This window comes from Numida meleagris, chromosome 22, assembly GCF_002078875.1.
Source record: "Numida meleagris isolate 19003 breed g44 Domestic line chromosome 22, NumMel1.0, whole genome shotgun sequence".
Taxonomy (NCBI): domain Eukaryota; kingdom Metazoa; phylum Chordata; class Aves; order Galliformes; family Numididae; genus Numida; species Numida meleagris.
The window spans coordinates 2,113,832-2,134,307 of record NC_034430.1 but is presented as its reverse complement, the minus strand read 5'-3'; the positions used below and the strand labels follow the sequence as shown (position 1 = coordinate 2,134,307).

Below are 20,476 nucleotides of genomic sequence, written 5' to 3'. Positions count from 1 at the left end.
GGGGGGGGTGACACGAGGCGGCCAGGTGGCAGCTGTCAGCGCGGCCACGCGCTCCCGGCGTGATGGGCAGTGAGTCACCGCAGGTGGCACGGCCCCACGGGCACCCAATGGGCACCCGACGGGCGCCCACATTCCCACGGCCCCGAGCGCACGGGGCGCTCCTGCCCTGAGTCACGGCGGAAGCAGCAGTGGGGTGACAGCGGGGTGACAGCGGGGCCAGGCTCGTGCCACCGGTGCCGAGCGCTGCCCTGACTCACAGCAGCCCAACCGGTGGAGAAGGAGCAGCTCAGCGAGCAACGGAGAAACCCCACGACGCCAAGCTGCGCACCCCGAAAGCGGCCGGGACTCGGCGCGGCCCGCCGGGCTGTGACAGCTCAGGGTGACCTTTGGAGGTGCATTGTAATCATTGCTGCGCGCGGGCTGTAATGTTTTGCTGCGTGAAGCAATCCTGAGCTTAACCCCCGCCGCGCTGCCGTGGGGCAGCGGCTCAGCACCGCTGTCTGCAGGTGGGGAAACTGAGGCACGGCGGCGATGTGCTGACCTGCGCCGGCCCCACGGCGCGCAGCCAGGCTGCAGTGGGTGCAGGGTGGGCAAGGGGTGCCCGGCCCCAAACGGAGCACCCAAGGGAAGGAGTTAATGCCCAGGGGAGCGGGAGGACGGTGCCAAGCGTTGCCCCGCGCCGGTGCCAGGGCTCGGTCAGGTGTTGGAAAATCGTTCCCGATAAGGGGAGGTTAAACAAACAAACACCCCGCAGAGACCCTCTGAAAATCATCACACGTCACCAGGCGGGGGCTCGGCCCCGTTGATGCACGGAGCAGCCCCATTGATTGCTGCCCCCGCCTACAAACAGTGGCAATTCTTAAATCTGGGGGAGATGCAGCGGGGGGGCCCTGCAGAGCTGCATGGACAGCCCAGGACTCCCAGCAGAAAAAGCCCTGCGCCCTCTGGGACCTTTCCCAGCCCTTCGAGCGGCCCCAGGCCCGGCTACGTGGGACCTGGGGGGCTGCTGCTCTACACCTTTATGTGGGCCCAGACCCGGCAGGATGGGGACAGGCACTGAGTGCCACGGGGACCCAGCTCAGGCTCCCACCACCCTCCTGCCCCAAGCACCCCCGGCACAGCGGAGCACCCCCACACGCTGCCTGGCCTCGGGGTGACGCGTCGCCTGCCCCAAACTGATGGGCTGCAGAGTGACACCGTGACCAAAGCGCCCCGACTTCAGCTCCCAAGCGCTACGGGACCGACCTGTAGCCGGCACGAGCCGTGCAGCGGGACACAGCCCCGGGACACCCCCGGGCAGCACAGGGGCGTCCCACCACCGCCACCCCGTGCCTCAGTTTCCCTCCAGATCCCCCCCAGGTCCCGCAGACCCCCTGCTGCCAGCAGCTCCCGGAGGGCGCTGGGGACCCCACGCAGTCACCCAGCACCCCCCTGTGGAGAGGGACCGCCCCATCCGCGGCACCGGGCGCTTCCCATACAAGCGATCCTTTGGCCAAACGACCCCAGGAGGTGCGAAAGCACCGGGAGGAGACCCAAACCCCAAACCCCGGGGTCGGGCGGTGGGGCAGCGTGACAGCGCGCGGCCCCGCGGTGCTTCGCAGCCCGACCCCAACGCCAGGTGCCCCTCTCTTACCTCCTCGCCCCGCAGAGCCCCGCATCCCAAGCGCTCCTCCAGCCCCGGAGGGCAGCGCTGCGAGCCGGCCACCAGCATGGCACCGCGCTGGGGACACCGTGGGGACGGCTAAGGAGCGCTCATAGCCACAGTGCCGCGCTGCGGGGCTGCTTCGGGGCCGCAGCACTTTTTGGGACCGCAGCGCTCATTGGGGCCGCGGCACCCGGAGCGCTCTTTCATAGAGGGTGTGAATGGACGCAGGCCACGCCCCCTCCCCGGGCCTCCACCAATGGCATTGAGGGGCGTGGCCACTGTCTGCCCTCCCGCCAATCAGCGACGGGCGCGCGGGGCACGCTGGGGGCTGTAGTTTGTTTTGCTCCCCGCGCGGTCCCCTCCCCCCTCGCCCCCACCCGATAAAAGTTTGTGGACGCCGGGTTTGGGAAACCACGGAACCGCTGAGAAACGGCGAGGAGCTGCGGGGTGAGCAGCGCTGCCCTCCCGCGTACCCCACCGGAGCATCCCATCCGCGTGGCCGACAGAGATCAGCTGCAAGGAGGGGAAAGGAGCCCAAATCATAACAATAAAATAACGACGATAACAATAACACACCAGGCACCAGCAGCCCCGGACAGAAGCGCTGATAACAAGCTGGTGCTCCTTGACAGCTCGCACGCGGCAGAGCCCAGCAAACAGCTCTCGCTGCACAAACAACTCCGGCTGCGCCTGGTAACGGCCGCCTCCTCCCGCTCCGCTCCCCGTGCTGCCCCTGAGCGGGGGGCGGCCCGGCTCCTTGCAGCCCTGCCGGCCTCGGGGGGGCGGGGGCTGAGGTTCGGAGCAGGCAGCTGCTCCTGTGCCCTTTTGCAGCACGCTGGGGTCTGCAGACAGCCCCACTGTTTCGTTTATCGATTATTTTTTGAGGGGTGTTGCGCGGTTTTGGTGCGGGGGTGGGAATCGCCGCGTCTGTCAGCCCCCGGGGTAAGGGTGGAATGCGGGGAGCTGACCCGAAATCCTGACCCGGCTCGGCTCTGCTGGGAGCGGCAGCAACAGCTTGCTGAGCAGCTGGGGGCTGGGATGCGACGTAATTAACGGGCTGAGCAATTAGGGGGCTCTGTGGGGCTGGATGCAGCCCGGGGCATCCCCAGTCTCCAGCCTAGCGTTGAGCACCTGGAGCTGTGGGTGCCCAAAACTCTTCTTCTCCCCCCAAACTACCACGGGAGCAGCTGGGATCCTGGCCCACCCCATGGCAGAGCCCTCCCCCATTCCCAGCCCTAAATCCGCTGGGTGGAAGCGAGGAAAGGGAACACACACACAGAGGCTGCAGCCCTGGGTGACCCCGTGCCGGGAGCGGGTGGGTTTGCCCCACTTTGGGAGCATTGGGGTGGGGGGCTGCCTCTCCTTCCCCCTTTCTGCCCTCCCCGAAGCCCTGGGCACGAAGCGGAGCGCTCTGGGGCCGCGGGCAGGCACCAGGCAGGGGCTGGCAGTGCTGCCAAGCAGTTAACCCAAAAATATCCCCTCCGAGGGCCGTGCCAGGAGGACGCTCACCCAGCACTCGGCCGTGCCGTGGGGCCGGGCCGGGTGCTCGCTGGGCCGTAAGGAGCCGCACGCGATTCCCCATCTGCTCCTCGGCTCCGGGGCAGGCGACCCCGGCGTTCCCTGCAGCATCAGCACTTTTCCCGTTCTGTTTGCAGTGCTCCTTCCCACGCAGCAGCCGGTGTGGGCTGGCTGCAGCTTGGCCCCCCTCGAGAGCAGCCTGGCAGAGCGAGCTGCCCTGCGGCCACCTCCAGCCCGGGGGGTTTCTCCTGCTCCATCCCACGGGGTCCCGCTCCTTCCCCAGTTCCAGGCTGGCAGCATCCCTAGGGACAACGGCCAGGGGTCCCTCTCTTTCCACCCCACGAGCTGCTGTGGGAAACCAAGGCAGGGTTTTGCCCCTGTTTGAGCTTGCTAGGAAATAAAATGGCATCGGGGTTCGGCTGTGCTGGCTCATCCTTGTGCTACGCAGCAGCACTGCGGCTCGGTGTGGTGCTCATTGGAAGAAGGGTGGCAATGAGAAGCAACGTTTCCTCGAAGGGAAACCCAGCACGAGACAGAGCACCCCGCTTCCAGAAACACCCAGCATGGCAACGCAGCGCGGCTCGCTGATTACGCAGGGCCCGAGCGTGCCCTAGTTAACAAGATGCTGACTGTACAAGTCTGTTGATTTAGTTTAACAGCGCGCTGTAAGAAAGCTAAACAGGAAGGCGAGCCTGATTGCTTTCAGATAAGTCACCTGAGAGCAAACAGTGGGTTCGTGTGGGGCGAGCTGCTGCCCTCCAGGACCCCAAGGACGGGGCGGGCAGAAGTGGGGCTGCTCTGCAGGAGGGAGCTGCCATGGCTCAGGGGGCTCCTAACCCGAAATGCAGCGCTCGGCTCTGCAGCAGCGCGTGGGGGTTTGCACTGGAGCTTCTGCGTGGCACACAGGGGCGCGCAGCTCCAGCAGCACAACAGTGGGTTATACTGGTTTGTACTGGTGAAGGGTTCGCGTGGCCCTGGAACCTTTGTGAGCAGCAGACACAGCTCCCACGTGCTGCAGCCCGGCGCCTTTGGACTCGTGCACCTCCTGAGGCTTCCTTTGGAAGAAGGCAAAGGGCAGCGAGTCTTGGCGGAACGAGAGGGAGAGCAAGGCGGGATCAGGAACAAGGCGACTTTCTGATGCTTTAAAGGCTGTGAAGGTCCCGAGTTGTGGTTTTTAAGGCGATGCAGCACAAACTTGCTGCCCCCAGGGCGTGCTGCAGAGCCGGCGCTCCCAGAAAGCCCCAGCAATTAGGCAAGGAGGGGAAGGGAGCGTGTTTGGGGATAATTACCGGCTGGGGAAGGCGGTTTACTTCTGCTGCCGGTTCCCTCCTGCTGCAGGTACGCGCTGTCAGGCTGCAGAACTGTTTTTTATGCATTCCTGTATACAAGCTGCAGATCCTTGCCAAGGGGCCTGCAAGGTTGGAAAGCAGTTTGCTTCAAGTAATTACTTGAAGAAACAAACTAAGAGCACTAATCCTCTCGGTTAGATCTCAAGAAAGGCTTTGCAAGAGGTTTTTCGTGCCCTGAAGCCCCACCTCCAGCTGCCCAGGTCAGCGCTGCTGAAACCACAGCCCCTGGGCTTCAGGATCCCAGGGACAGGAGCTTGCCAGCAAGGGGCAGGTAAACGCCTGCTCACCTGGAAATGGGGTGAAGGGGAGAAGCTCTGTTCCAAAGCCTCATTTTCGCCCCCGATTTCAGCTCAGTAATACCCTTTTTCAAGTGCATTCAACCGCTGTCAAAAACCTCTTTTCCCGAGGCTTTGAAATAGAAGTGGAGCAATCACGGCCCCAAATAATAAATGTACGTCTACAGATACCCTCCTGCAAACATGCAAAGTGCTTTAGGAGGGGATAAACCGCAGCGAGGAGGAAGCGTGCGCCGGCAGATAAAGGCGGGAGCCACTTGTTGCTTACCAAGGCCCGGCTGGGCATTGCACAAATTGCCCACAGCCCCTTTTGAAACCCTCTGCTGGAGGAGCAGAGCGGGGGCTGGGGGCACGGAGGCCGCAAGGGCCGAGCCTTGGGTAAATCAGCTCTTATCTGCCTCCCTGCCTGCTATAAACAGGGCTAAGTGGGCACGCTCAAGGATACGGCGAGGTTGGCGCTGCGCTCAGCAGAGATAAGGCGAAGCCCTACTGGCACACTTCTGCAGCGCTGCCTGGATGAGGGGCAGCTCGGGCATCTGGGGATGGAAACAGGCCCAGCTCGCTCTGCGTGCTGACAGCCAGCAAACCTGGGGTGAAAACCCCGAGCAAGTGGGAAAACAGCCACGGAAACAGCTCAAGCCTTCCCCAGAGAGAGGGAAAGAGAACCTGCATCCAACCTTGCCGTGTGCCTCGCCACCTGAGGAGCAGGGTGGGGGCACTTCCACGTGGGAATCACCGTTGGCTATCCCATTTCTGCTGCAGTTGGGCACTTCTGAAGAAAAACGAACCTGTTTTCCCTCACGGAACAGCCCCGCTCGTGGCTGAGATAAGGGGAAGACCTCAGAAACGGCGCTCACTCATTGAGGTGGCATCTGTATCTTAAAGGAACTGCAAACCCTTCTCCTGTCGCCTCCTGGTTTCCTATGGAGATGCTGTTCCTGCGCTCCGTCTCCATTGGGGTGGCTGGGGAATAAAGCAGAGATCTGGTCTGATAGCAGCAGATCGGTCCTGGGAAGCGGGACGTAACCAAGTAACGCGGATCCTAGCAACAGCCTTGATTGGGATTTAAAGATAGAAAGCAAAGTAGGAGCGGAGCAAACAATGGGGAGCAGCATCTCCTTCCCAGGCACACAGAGCCCGAAGGCGCGGGGCTGAGCCTCGGCCGGCAGGAGATGGATCAGCACCCGGCCTCACTGCTTCGTTTTAAGGCAAAGAGAAAGCATCAGACACTGCTGAGGATTTTTGAAAACGCTTTAACATGTGTCAGAGTTTGGTACAAATCAAAGCATCCCTTTTTTAAAATCTCCATTATTACAAACATACAAAGAAAACAATGTTCTTACTACAAATCATCGGCTACTCAACTTTTTGTCACCATTTAGAAAAAAAAAAAAAAAAAAGGAGAGAGAGAGAGAGAAACAAAACAACAGAAACCCTTAATAGGATACACAGGGCCTTCCTCCCTCCGTGTATCTGTTTCTTGAGGGAAGCAGAAAAAAGCAAAGCCCCCGTTTAAAAAAAAATCCCACCAATGCACCTCATTTTCTAAAAACGTGTGAAGTATAAAATTAGGTGAGGATTTTCCAGCTGTCACACTCTGGCAAAGCGTAACAACCCCTTTTTTTTTTTTTTTTTTTTTTTTTTTAAATTCTTTCCCTTTCCCTCACTTCAGAAGTCTCTTGTAAAAAAAGCAAAGAGAACAAACCAAAGATGTGGCAGAGTGTCTGATGCTGCAGCGTGCTCCTTCCATGCCGGAAGCCAACATCATCAAAAAGTGCCTTTGAGTAAAGTCATCTTTAGTAACAAAAAAAAAAAAAAAAAAAGCAGGGAAAAAAAAAAAAAAAACCCTATCACAAAGTCTAGTTAAAAGCTTCATAAAAACCCCGGCAGAGCAAGCAGCCCTGCCTCAGAGGGCAGCTTCTCCTTTTCACTACCTACCACTGGCACTGCTCCGCACTAAGGTGTCACCCCCTCCCCCTCCGCCCCGAGGGTCTCCGAACCCTGAGCTGTTTCTTCATGCCCCGCACGGAGCTGGGGGCTGGGATGTCACGGAGCACTGCTGCCGTTTCCCCCCAGTGCCAAGGGCTTCCCGTGCCCCCCGAGGCGCCTGGGGAGCGCCCGCCCCCGCCGGCCTCGGTGGAAGGGGCCGCGGGCTCCGCTCGTCCCGTTTCTGAGAAGCACGGCCCCGTTGCAGGGAACTTTCGTAGCCCTTTTATTCTGCCGGCTTTGGGTTGGCAGTGAGAAATGTCCCCGGAGAGTCCCGAGAAATGCTTCCTGGCTTGGGACGCTGCCTCAGTAAGCACTTTCCTGGAGCCAACCTGGCCCCTGCTTCTGCATCTGGAAGGGAGCAGAGGGGCAGGGGAAGGGGGGGGAGAGGGCGAACTCGGCGCGGGCTCTGAGGGAGCGCAGGCAACAGCCGAGCCTTGAACTGTCCTCATGTAAAGAAACGGAGTAAATGCTCGATCATATCAAGCCCTGGAGGCCACTACGTGACCACGGCACCGGGGGACGAGGCGGCTCTGGGGAGGCATCGTTCCCCTCTGGCTGGCAACCCGAAAGCGATCGTAACGAAACGAGAAAAATAAAAATAAAAATAAAACCAAAACCCAGCAGTCAAGTTTGTCAAGCTGACGTCGGAAAAAAAAAAAAAAAAAAAAGAGGAAAAAAAAAAAAAAAAAAGAAAAGAAAAAAGAAGAAAAACGACACAAAAAAAACCCCAAAAAACACAAAACCCAAACCCACCAACCCTCCAAGATAAATAGATAGCCCCCATTTTGGAAGCCTTTTCAAGAGGATGGACGAACCGTTCTCAGCAGTGGCAGCACCTTCCAGTAACAGCTGTCGGGCTGGTGATTGATCGGCTTCCTTTCCAAGAGGGAACAGTTCGAGAAAAATCAAGCTCCCACCACACAGCTCCTGTCTCATCTGCGTAACAACTGGCCACGGCTATTGCCTCACAGCAGCAGGTCTGAAACCAGCAAGCAGGCTGTAATGCAGCAGGTTCCTGTTTGCTAATAGAAAGAGTTGGCAGTGGTAGTAACTGGTCAGTTCTTCCAGTAAGCAGTACTTCGGGGGGGACTTAGGGTGGCTGGGACCTCTCCCCATGGATCGCCATGATACAGAACACAATTCAGAGACCGAAACCAGACACACTCAAGCATGCTGTCGAAAGGCAACACACCCCGGGCGTTTCCATCGAGTCCACAGCAGTGGGATAGTGACAACACTGAGGTTGTGGCTTCCAGCGATCAGGCAGGCCTCCTAGACTCCTTGGCTAATGCTGGGGAAAGCTCCCACACTGGGGGTTTGGTTTTAAGGGGATGTTATTGCTCCCGACTTCTCAGGCTTTTTGCCCTTGGATAGGGCAGCTGCTTGCTTCAGGAGTTCTCTGTTCTTGGCCTGGAAACACAGTGAAAATGGGTATTTAATTGAAGGGATCATCATCAGTTCTCGGGGTCCTAGAGATGCCTGGACAGAACTGCTGGCATCCTGCAGGCAGACGAGGGAGGAGCTAGGTGTTGCTGCGAGGCATCACAGCACACGTCCAGAACCTCACTGCCACCCCCTAGAAAGGGCTCTTCCATCCCTGCCCCCTCGCGTCCCCCCGCTGTAACTGAGACGTGGGCTGGAGCTGACAGCTTCCACAGAGAGATGTGACAAACACAGGACTCGGGCCAAGCCAGCCAAGGACACTCGCCAAGGTCACCGGGGCTGGCTTTCCTTCCTTCTCTTCCCATTCCATCAGCCACCGCGCTTTGACAGCGCGAGAAGTGGTGGAGAAAAATGTTAGTGACTCAAGCTCCCACCTCGGCTCTCGTTCTAGCGAGTCGAAGGCAAATGTCTCCTATCTCGCACCCTCACTCACATCCAGAGTGCAAGATGGAAGAGCTCGCTCTGTTCTCCAGCTTTATTTCACCCTCAGCCCCTTGAGATGCTGCCAGCATTTTACCAGGATTCAGCACTGCACTGACTGCGTCTCCACAAGGAGCCTTCTGAACACGTCAGAGGAACAAAGCACGACTCTCTCTCTGCTTTGAAACGAATTAAAAATAATGGCAACTTACAAACAAGGCTCTTCATCTCTTTTACCAAACTTCCGAGCTCGCTCACCTGCAGCCTACATAGTAATTTGTGCTATTTCAGCAGGGTAAGGGGAGAACCCATGCAAAACCAGATACAGCCCTTCTGCACCAGTTTGCAGTGAATGATTGGATATGCAAACGTTATTAGAGCAATTAAACCCTCAGCTCCAGCGCTGCATGTGATAAAGCAGCTTCTTTTGCCTCCTGCGTGCTGGAAGAACACAGTCTCCCTGCTTCCCCCCACAATGAAAAAGAAACCAGGACAAAATAAACCAGGAGCACGTTGAAAAAAGTGAATCGTATGAACGCTTCCAGGCACCTACAGTACACCGAGACGATTCGAACTTTTATTTTGGAATCAGCAAGGAAAGTTTCCAGAGCCTCAGTCAACAGCAGCTGAAGTAGAACATTCAGACAGCAGAAAGGAGGAGGTCAGGGCAGTCCCACCGAGCTAAGGACGGGACAGCACCACAGGGGACAGACATGCAAGCCCCTCTCCACCCAGCAGAGGAGGGTGGCCAACCCGCTCATGGATCTGATGTACAGAATTGAGCAAGTTTAAGGCTGTTGGAAGGTGTCTGAGAGCTTTCAAGACAGACATGCTCTTTTAACTACAGCAAAGGCAGCATCAGGAAGGATATATACTCCTCCATGCACAGAGTGACCGGCGTGCCTGGCCTCGGGAAACCACTGCAAGGACAGAGGTCATCTCCCAGTAAGGGAGGCAATCAAAACGTGGGGGTTCGTGCTAGGGGAAAAGTCTGTTCAGAACAGCAAGTCATTCTTTGCAGGCCACCCAAAGATCTGAGATAGGGGCAGCTCTAGACTGAAACAGGCAGTGCAGGATCACGGAAGCAGAACAGAGACCCAAGGCTTTGGCTGCCATCAGTCCCTGAATCACAAACCAACCGTGCTGCCCTGCTCACAAGGAACGGGGAGCACACCCAGCCCCCGTGCACCACGCACAGATAGCCCAGCTTTCACAGGCTTACGTTGCTTCACAGCGTGCACTGTGATGGACACCAGCTTTCTGACAGCAACTGCAGTCTCCACAACCTGTCGTCTTCTCCAATAATTAACCTGGGTGTGTGCTGATGGAGGAGGGGCTGTTTTCTCAGCAGGAGCATAAGCCTTTTGTCTCATCCCCTCCCATCTCTCATTGCTGAGGCTTTAGATCATTATAAACCCTGGGGTAATTAAAGGGTGCAAAGTTCATTTCTAAGTCTGACTTCTTCCCCGTAACCAGCTCCCCTTTGACCCGATCTCTTCAGTGCCTCACAGTGTATTCATGCTGATAGTCTGTCTAGTGTTTCCATGGCCGTGACAAGAATCCTGCTCTCCCTGTTCCCTCGAGCTCAGGGACTTCTTTATTTGGACTACAGATACAGTGCTGAAGAAACTGCCAGTTGTTTCTCGATCTTTGTTCCCTTTGGTTACTGGTCACATAAATCACACTAAGAGCTACGTGGTGCGAGGAGCTGACAAAGGTTCTACAGTCTGGAGAAACAGGTTTAAACCTGATTTTGGCAGTAAGTCAAAGGGGTTTGACGGTTCCCATCCAGCCCGTAGGGGACACAACACAGCACTTTAAAACACAGTATGTCTGAGCCCAAGTAGAGAGCAGCAAGAAGGATATAAGTAGGGGACACAAGGCACTGCAGCCTGGTGCAGAGCTGGGGAGTGGCTTGCCAGGCAGGGCAGAGGCTGGAGGACAGGGCTGAGGAGCACTGGCAGAGCTGTGCGTGCAAAGGTTCACGGCTTGTTCCAATCAGGAGCGTCCTCAGTCGCTCCTGGGTGCAGCACAGCTCAGCAAATTAAAACAAAAATGCTGTCACCTGTAACTGCTCCATGACCTCCTTGTGCGTCTTCTCCATTTGGTTCATCTTTGCTCTCATCTGCGACTCCTGGTACTGCAAGTCGGCCTTCAGCTCCGTGATCTGCAGGCACACCAATAAAGAGCACATGAGATGGAAGCAGCGCCTGCCCTCACCCCACACGCACTCTGCCACAGAAAATGCCTCTACAGAAGTTGCCTGAGACCGGATGAGATTGGAAACACGCTGAGGTAGCAGGGGGAGAGCAACAGGACCGACACTGCACCACAGAGCTGCACAGAGCAGCAGAAGCACTCAGGGTGCTGCTCTTGTTCTGCACGGAGCTGCAGGTTTTCTCTGGGTCTTGCCCCCACACGGAGGTGTCTGAGAGAGCGGTTAGAAAACGACCCTTTACGAAATGAGTTTCCTCTAGGTGGGTCCTGAAGGCCTCTTCAGCTTTGGAAAGCAGGCAGCCTGGAAGCAGCCAAAAACCCTTTTGCTGACTACAGTAGGAAAAGCTAGACTTGGTTCGAGTGTGATCTGTGCGAACATGCCAGCTGTCAGCGTGCTGGGGTGGGGGAAGCAAGCCACGGGCTGTACCTTCTTCTCCTTCTCCAAAATCATCTGATCTTTCTGGTGCAGCATCTTCTTTAAAGTAGCCACCTCCTCCTTCAGCTGGGCAATGATAACAAAGTGGTCAGTGCCAGGAGAGTCCAAGGCGAGGTCCGGAGAAAAACTGCAGCAAAGAACAGGGAATGGCTCTCATCACGACCCCTCCTCTTCACTGAGGCAGAGGAATTCCCACACAGATGGCACTCAAAGAAGAAAGGGAATCACCTCACGACACACACTCTGCCCTGCAAGCATGCAACATCTGGAGGTGTTACCTGCACCCCGCCCTGAAGGCCACATGGGATTTGGGAAACACACACAAAGATGGGCAACAGTGTGATAAACTGCACTGCATTATTGCACAGTCAGCAGGGACACGGGACTGCTACGGGTGAACATCAGTCGGCGTCTGCAGCAATCCAACAGTAATGATCTATTTTCAAACCAAAGAGCTGAGGACAGCAGTCAGACAGCTCATGAAACTTTACGCAACCACTTAGGAACTCTCTTTGCTCACAGGCAGCCCTGGGATGTACAGCAGAACTTTCCACTCAATGTAAACAAACATGTTGGCAAGGAGGGAACAGGAAAGAGAAACAAATAACCTCCAAGTTAAACAAACAAAGCCAAAACAGACACCTAGATTAAAGCCAGCGCTGTCCTCAGCAGGGAAATGGGGAAAAAGACACGCTGGGCTTTTGTATTTTGACTCCACCATGATAGAGCAACGTAGGAAGAAGCTTTGTTACCACTGCAGAGCAGAAAGGACTCTACAGGAAGACAGAAATAGCTAAGGACCTGCTCACACACTGCCTAGGCTAAACTTAAGCAACAGCTGAAAACCCATCTGGATGTAAATCACCCTCTGAAGGCAACCCACCCATCTCCCTGCCAGACACCCAGCCATCAGGGCAGCCATCCACAGCGTCGCCCTACAGCTGCATTTCAGATCATAAGATCTGATAAGCTGCAGCCACAGGCCCAGAGAGCTCACCTGATCTTTGCCTGCCTTTTGTTCCCCACCGCTGTACTGGTAAGCTTGATTTTTATCTCTCGGTGCTAAAAGGGCAGCACACTCCCAGCCACACACACTTGAAATTGCTGTGTATAAAAATATAACAGTAATAAAAGTGACAACAAAGTTCCACCTAGAAGGTTACTTAAATCCTGGCCGTTATCAGACAGCACCACTGCACACAGTGCTGCCTCTCAAGCACCTCCAGGCTCCCAGTCCCCCAGCTATACAGCAGGATAGTGCACTGGCTGCTTGCACAGAGGTTTCCTCCAGCATCTGGAAAGAATCAATTTTCTAATTAAAAGCACAGCCTACGTTGATTGGACTGGATAGCAAGAATGTGGCAGAAAATCTCTTTCCACCACTGTGCTGGGGATTTACAGAAGGGAACTAAGCAAGGGCAGCAGCTTCACCGACCTGAAAGCCACAGGTCAGCCCTGCAGCACTGAGAGAGAAAGCTTGGCAAGGGGAAAGCCAGAGCTGGGGAGAGCTGTCTGCAGGAGACAGCTCGCTTTGCACAGCTGCAGCACGATGACAGCAGAGCCTGCTCTGTTAGGACATGGCAGGTCTCCGGGTACACTGGGTCTGCTATTGGCTTGTCACATTGCAGCTCTCGAGTGCTGATGTTCATACGTGCAGACAGCACCTCTGTTTTGAAACCATGCCTGAGAGCTACTCCTTGATGGTGGGGGCTCTGCACCGTGATGGTGGGGGCTCCAGCGCCTTTATAACAGTTAGAATGTCCCACTCAGTGCAAATATACTGGGGAGAAGAAAAAGGAGGGAAAAAAAAGATGGCAGACCAAAAACCCTCAGCTCTTCCTCACTGCATTCTTCTGGCTCAAAACAAACTCTGGCTTGCACCAAACCCTTGCCCAGGCAAGCTTCCCTGCTGCCATGTCCTGGGGTGATGAAGAGTGCTAGGAGACACTCAGGCAGGAACAATTCACTCCTGGGCAGCTTCTATTGCAGCAACAACAGAGCTGTGCAGGGAGAGTGGCCCTGCCACCCAGCGGAGAGAAGGGACAGGAGGGCCACCAGCCTCCTGCAGAGTGGAAGGAAAAACGCCAGCTACACATCTCTCCCTTCCTTTAACTATCAGATTAAAAATTAAACCAACCAACCAACCCCAAACACATTCTCTCTATAAGTAAACTCCATCACCAGGGCTGCAGCCCTTTGGGATAAGTTGGAGAGATGTGTGCTCTCCATGTGTGAGCAGCCTAAAATTCATGCCTCTAATTAAAGCAAATTGATGAGCTCCCATTGCATTCATTGGAGATGGGAGTTAAAAATGGAGCTCTTCCAAAGGCACCTGCCTCTTTCCATTGAGTGGAACAGAAAGCAAACTGCCTGCCTTAAACTCAACACCTGTTAAATGAATGAAATGAGGCAAAATAAATGCCAAGCTTAAAGGTTTTGCTATTCATGCCGAGCTCATTTAAAGGGGCACAAGGCAAGCTGACCGAACCAGCATCCAAATTTCACCTACGACAAAAATACACTCAATTCTCAAAAATCCATTCAGACCAGCAGGAACCAGCACGAGGGGCTGCAGGTGAAGCTGAGGTGCTCACGCATGTATGGGCTGAAGGGCACTGGCAGGACAGTGAGGCCTGTAAGGCAAGGTCTGCTGTGAGCTGCACCCAGAGCTGCTGCTGGGGAATGCTGCTCTGGGTGAGGCAGGGCTGCTGCTAACTCCTCTCAGAGCCCACCCAGAACCACACAAAGCTGCCCATGAAACGACTGCTGGAAAATGCCCCGTCCCCTGAACACAGGCACTGAGAGCATCATCCGCTCAGAAATACGAAAACACGCACACATAGAGCTCAGGGGCAGTTCAGTAGGACACACCAAAGAAATTCCCACTGCATCCATGAAGGAGCAACAATTCTGAGGTAAGCCGGACCCTGCTGGGGGGGGTTACTGCAGGTAAGAGCTCAAGCATGCCCAAATTTTGCCCAGCTGAAGGCTGCAGAAGTTTGGCTGGAGCCAGCAGCTGGGACAAGAAAGGTGCAGCGACCTCGGCAGTGAGAGCTGCCCCTTGTGCAGCACCCCACCCCACAGCACCCTGTTAACAAAGCCAGCCCCTGGCTCCATACCCAGCCTGCAGCTCCAGGCAGGCTGTGGGGTGCAAACCCTGACAGAAAATGGTGCAGGAATGGGGGCTCCTGGGGGCTTCGTCCTCTGCAGCTCCACAAACGCAGCGGAGCACCATTATTATTCCACTCAAGAAATACAGCCACGCGTCTACTTAAGGCGGCTGCAGCATTTTCCACAGCACGTTGCTGGAGCTCTTTAGTAGCTGCTAAAAATGACACACAGTTTGTTACTGGGATTCATCAAAAAAAGTCTGTGGCGAGGAGCACAGCCTTGGCAGAAGCCATCTGACACAAGCAAATAGAAATAAAGGCATTTGATTCTTCTAATGCATGCTCCTGGTTGCAAACAAATGACTGAGCACTTGATGACAGAGCACGGGGCTTTTTGCTCCCTGGCTGTTTTCAAGCCAGCAGTGGATTTGTCTCACCCCAGGCCTTTAGCAAGCTGGTAAAAACACCTGGTCCTGTCCTACAGCACAGACAGCAGCTTCAGGAGGGGAGCAGGGGTATACAGGGCTCCAGAGGGAAAGCAGTGTTGATGGGCTACACCTTGCTGCAGAGATCTGTCTCCAGTCTCTCCTCCAGCTCCACCAGCATTAAAAGCAGTCAGATGAATTCTCTGAACGCTTCATGCTCAACTGGAGCTCCTAAGCCATGGTTAGCTCTTAATTTTTTCCAGCTTTTAACTGAAAATACTGTTCAGATGGTGAATGGTCTCGCAGACCGCTCTGTGGGAATCGCTGCCTTATAAAATTATTTTCAGTTCCATTTCACGTAACAGCATTTTGTATCTTAACAAACATTGACTAGATATCAACAGCGTCTACAGCAGAGACGTAACGCATGATCTTGAAGAAAAGACCTTCAGTTACCAGCGGTTTTTAACAGACCCCTTGGCACTAAGAAGCCTGTACCACGCTCCCATCTCACTGCTGTTTGGAAGCAGATCCATCGAGAGGGGCAGTTCCCATGTGTGAGACAGTTCCCAGGGAGGGAGGGCAACAGGGGGAGAAAACAACAGGTGATCTCACTTCAGGATGTCAGTGCCTTGAGAAACAGGACAATGGTGGGCACCGAGACTCTGTTGGGAAGCAGCCCACTGCGCCAACGTGGACGGGGCACTCTGGATAGGGGGGCAAAGCATCTCGGGAGAGGAAGGAACGCTGAGAATCAGAGAGGAAAGGGAGGAATGAAAATATGCATGTACAAGACGATAAAAAAAATAAAAAAATAAAATCCATCTCAATTTCCTGTTTCTGCTAGTGCCTCCCGTTCTGCCGCACGTGCAGTCAGCAATGACAGCACAAACTGTGACGGCAGAATGGGACTGCCTGCTTTCAAGCAAAGCCTGATTGCTTGTCCCACCCCTGGAAGGCAGGAGGGGAAATAGGAGGTGGGCTTTGATCCTCTCCTCTGAGGCCATCTCCCTGTAGGTCGGTCTGACAGCCCAGAAAGCACAAAAACCACACAACTCAACTGTACAGTGCAGCCAACAGCCAGCCCTCCCCTGCCACTGCAGGGAGAGGATACAGTTGATCAGGTTGCAGTTTTTGTAACTGCTGGGGAGCTCAGCCAACAAGCAGTTTCTGTTCTAACAGGTACAGGCATTAGGTATTATTTTCCTTTTCAAAGCTGTCTAAGTGCTAACTAACGCTGGCCTGTCAGATTCTGGAAAGCTGCTAAAGCAGCCCCTTGAGGTCCCAGAGCCCAAGATCCCTGCTCTAAGCATTGGGTTTCCTGCTATTCACACAGAACTCTTATATAAAACTTAGCAAGCAAGACCACCCGCCCACCCACAATTTCCCCACATAACAGGCTCACCTGTCACCATTGGCAGATATGGCATCAAACTTGGCTTTCTTCTTTGGGATTTCATTCTGAATAGAAGAGGTGGATAAGGTTTTCTGGCTAGAAAAACAAGGAAACTGTATGTCAGAACCTGAATGACTTGCAGTCAGAGACAGAGGAGCAAATACATTTTCCCACCCACTTTCAGCCTATTTAAACAAGATTTCTAAGCACAAGAAGAACAAAAAAAAATCCATTCCTTGAAGAGCAGCTGGAGACTAAAAATAAACAGGAAACAATGTGTCAGCCTGATCAGCAGGTAGGTGAGGAACTCATGCTTAAAATCTGTACCTCAATCATCAAATTTTACGAACACAACTTAGCTTTAATTGTACACAAGTTCAGTAAGTTGACTCACTAAGAGCTGTCAGCTCACAAGTCTGCACTGCAACAAGCGTTTGCAAAGGAGCGAGGCCTGACTGAGCCACATTCACCCCAACAACAGCCAACTGCCAAACCCCAGCACTGCTGCATGGTGCTGACGGCCAAGGTGCTGCTGCCTGTTACTTCGAGGTGTGTGGAGCAGCCAGGCATTCTCTTTGCTGAGCCCTGCACAACAGAACAGCCCGTGCAGGCTACCTGTTATAATGGCTGCCGCTGCTGAGCCTGCTGTATTGTTCCTTCTCTTGCAGGCTGGCTCGGGAGGAGCTGCTCAGGTGCTTGCACTGCTCTTTGGTCTTCTGTAGGACCCGTTTGTAGGACAGTGTGCATAACCAGCAGAGCAGCTTTCCATCCACCTGGAGGGCATGAAAGAGAGACATTTTTGTCTTGCTTCCTGCCCACAAACAAAGCAGAGAAGACAAGAAGCACCTTCAGGCTTTAAGATCACACACACACAAGCAGCAATTCAAAAAGGATCCCCTGAGTGCTTAGAAAGCCACTTGGCATGGCTGGTGCAATGTACTCATTAACAGCAGCTAACTCATCCTAACTTCAGTCTCTTTCAAGCTTTGCTTACACTGTCTTATAACTCCCATTCATCAGGGCAGGCTAACTCCACTGGGATTTCTGTCAAAGGAGAGCCAAGGAATGGCAGATGACAGGGCAGCCACTGGAGACCATAAGAGCCACAGTTTGTGCTCAAGGAGGATCAGCAGGAGGACAGGAATTATCAGTGCAGCATTCAAAACAAACAATAGATGTTTTTCTAAAGCCTGCTTTCTGCAGGCTATAGAAATACACACCTAAGGAGCTCTTATGTTATTTAAATAAAGGATGTGCAGGAGCCACAAGGCAGCTGTCTTGGTGGAAGTACACACTTTCAGCACCTTGGGCTATGGCACCAATACTGCTCCCACTCCTCTCCCCCAGCAGACACCTCACACTTTGCTCAGAGGCCCCTCCTCCTTTGCCCCCTCACCTACCCTCGTGCCAAATTCAAGAGATCTTTCTCAGAAGACATGGCGAAGGAGCAAAGGGGCACAAAGGCTAAACAGCTCCAAAATGCAGCTCCCAAAGCTAAGTTCAACTCCAAAAAATAATTTACACTCAAGAGGCATCCCCTTTAGAAACGCTAGAGATCTGTGAAGGAAGGGAAGAGCCACTGTGATCAGCCCCTTTACCTTTTCAGCCTCCTTTAACAGAGATACTGACCTTCTTTCTGTCATCCTTCCTGTCGAAGGCACACTGCTGCTTGCACTGCTCACAGGAGTGTGGAGGTCCGTACTTCTTTTCTGAGTTTGTGCAACGCTGACACTTGTTGCCAATAAACGCTGCGATGATGTTGCAGTACTGGCAAGGTTTTGGCTTTAAAAAACAAGAAGGACCAATATAGCAGTGCTTTCTAATGACATTAATGCATTGCTCTTTCCCCTTCCCCCCAGCACTTCAAAACATCTATTTCCCCATTCCAAGCTAACTGTAACACCAATCTAGGAGATATAACTACATTTGGGCCTCTGGTCTCTAGCCAAGTTTATTTAGGCACAAAACCTACACCATTTATCAAGTGTGATGAAATCTTCAGAAATATTTATCACCAAAACAGAAACAATCAAAATCTCTGCTTCTGATTTCACACAAGAAGGAAAACAGATTTATCACTGCTTCCAGTAAGCAATCTCAGTTTGTACGACCACGTTCTTGTTTCATTTGGACATCGAATAGTTCGTTTCCTGACCTAAGATGATGCGGAGTTGCTCTTTTCCATACTAAAAGAAAAGAAAAGGTAAAAGCTTCACGCTTGAGAGACCTGCGTATTATCGATCAGTCATGCTATTACAACAGAGCCAGCCCATAAACTGCTCTGGGACTCAGCAGGATAAAGACAAGAAAGATGAAAGGAGAAGAGGCTGGCGAGGACGAGCCCCGCTCACTTACTGTGCCATAGAGCTTCACGTTCTGAGCACACTTCTTGCATATCGTGTTGGTTTTGCTGTGAAGAAGAAGGGCAGATCGTGTTATTAACACCTCCCCAAAGAAAACTAAATCTCCATGGTTAGGATCCCAGGCTCCCCGAGGCTCTGTCTCTGGTGGCAAGACTGCATTCATCTTCACTAGGGACCCTGATATCAAAGTGCATTTCCTATTCCCATCTGGTTGAGGATAATTTGGCAAAAAGTGGTATTACTAGGAGGTATCTTTTAATTAAGGCATCCCCAGATGATGCCAGTTTTTTGTCTTGACAAATGCAAGCGTCTGATCACTGGCTAATTGGCAGCAGGCATGATTCAGCACTGGTGACAGCCTCACTTCTGGAGGAGGTCTGTGCTCGATTACAAGGTTAAGGCAGGTCAGGCACAGAGGTATATTTGTCCAACAAACACAGGAAAGAACACCCCCACGCAATGTCCGCACAAGTTATGCTCATCAGCTCCCGGGTTTACCTGTCCTTCCTCTGTCATCTACATAATTTGCAAAGGGCAGGATCACAGCTAAAGGAAGCACATTGAATGATTTTTGGACACCAGAATCAGCTAGGAGAAAACTCATGGGAAGGTTCCCCCAGATCCTTCACTGGAAGACGCTGGTGAGCGTTGACCAAAACCAAACAACAAGCAATAGGTGCAAATCTAAGGACGCTGCACAGTCACACTGACTCGCACAGCAGACGTTTGAAGAGGGCCAAAGGTCTCCCACGTCTCCCACAACAACAATCAGGCTCAGTCATCAAAGGTGCGGAAACATTACGGTCTGCCAGGTGCATCTGTCCTAAAGAAAACATCAGCCTCCCCAGCGCATCCAGTCATTTACCTTTCCTGCTGGAATTCAGTCCTGCAGTAAGTGCATTTAACAATGGGATGCGCAATCCGGCACTCCTGCAACAATACCAGGACTCTGTGAGGTGCAGTGTTTCTCCCATACACCGTTTCCCAAAACCCCAGCTCTCCTGCTGACTTCCACTCCCACCACACACACACACACACTCAGCAAACTCCAGACATTTCCTCCCTGTACAGTCATGCTGCTCTTAGAAGGGCTGACAGCAGAAGGGTGACAGGAATGGCATGTGTCATGGGTGACCCAGAAGTAAACTGCGATTTGTAACAAGGGCTTATTTGTGCCCAACGCCCACAGACAAGGGTCACGGCTGGCCTCACCTCCCGGTGCAGGAACATGCAGTCCTATCACAGTTATTCACCTCCCTGTTTTCCAAAGCTTCCTGTGCCCACAGCACCCTCAGGAGGTTCCCCCCCACCTGCCTGCTTTGCCCTGTTTCCATCACCCACCCCAGGGTGCTCCATTTCCTGTTCTCCCCCTTCTCTGTCTCATCCCTGATCTCACTCAGGTTGCCCCACCAAGATTCACCACTCTCCTTCAAGATACTGTAAAAGCTGCCCCAAAATGTCCCAAAACCCCCCTCAAACACCCTGGGACCCCCCAGCTGCCCCAGGCCTCTCCCCTTGCTGTGAGCCACCCTCACAAATCGCCCTTCCGATGTCCCCAGGCCTTCTGACTCAAGTGTCCACCCAGTGCCCCCAACGCCACTTTTCTCAAACCTGCTCCCAGATGCCACGAAGAGCCCCCAGTGACCCACAGCTCCCACTGCCCCCCCCAGATATGCCCCAAAGATCCTCCCAACAGCATTGAGACTCCCTCCCCGATGCCTCAGAGCCCCTCAAATGCCCCCACACCCCTAAACAGCCTTCAGTGCTTTCCAGTCCCCCTGAAGAACAGCCCCTTGACATCCCCACGCCCCTAAGCTCTCCTCACCCCCAGCTTCCCCAGATGCTCCCAGGACCCCACCCCAACAGCCC

General features: G+C 53.9%; 2 protein-coding genes across 6 annotated transcripts in view; both read right to left on the bottom strand.

Moving 5' to 3' along the window:
* SESN2 (sestrin 2) overlaps positions 1-7,749 on the bottom strand; it is a gene marked incomplete at its 3' end in the record, with an annotated part of 10,561 nt that extends 2,812 nt beyond the window's left edge. Inside the window, 3 exon segments of one of the 2 annotated variants that reach the window (XM_021375600.1) lie at positions 4,453-4,574; positions 5,597-5,771; positions 7,613-7,749. In XM_021375600.1, the coding sequence (XP_021231275.1) occupies positions 4,453-4,539 (87 nt within the window). 2 annotated transcript variants of the gene reach the window in all.
* FAM76A (family with sequence similarity 76 member A) overlaps positions 6,042-20,476 on the bottom strand; it is a 15,784-nt gene continuing 1,349 nt past the window's right edge. The window contains exons 2-11 of one of the 4 annotated variants that reach the window (XR_002432530.1): positions 19,473-19,537; positions 18,600-18,654; positions 17,874-18,026; positions 16,860-17,017; positions 16,254-16,340; positions 15,464-15,595; positions 11,305-11,440; positions 10,726-10,827; positions 8,873-9,580; positions 6,042-8,207 (exon numbers count right to left, since the gene is read on the bottom strand). Coding sequence is in view for 2 of the 4 variants with exons in the window: in XM_021375602.1 (XP_021231277.1) it covers positions 8,121-8,207; positions 10,726-10,827; positions 11,305-11,440; positions 15,464-15,595; positions 16,254-16,340; positions 16,860-17,017; positions 17,874-18,026; positions 18,600-18,654; positions 19,473-19,537 (975 nt within the window). In the remaining 2 variants the exon portion in view is untranslated. The remainder of the gene's footprint in view (positions 8,208-8,872; positions 9,581-10,725; positions 10,828-11,304; positions 11,441-15,463; positions 15,596-16,253; positions 16,341-16,859; positions 17,018-17,873; positions 18,027-18,599; positions 18,655-19,472; positions 19,538-20,476) is intronic. The other 3 variants (XR_002432531.1, XM_021375602.1, XM_021375603.1) reach the window with 3 other exon arrangements.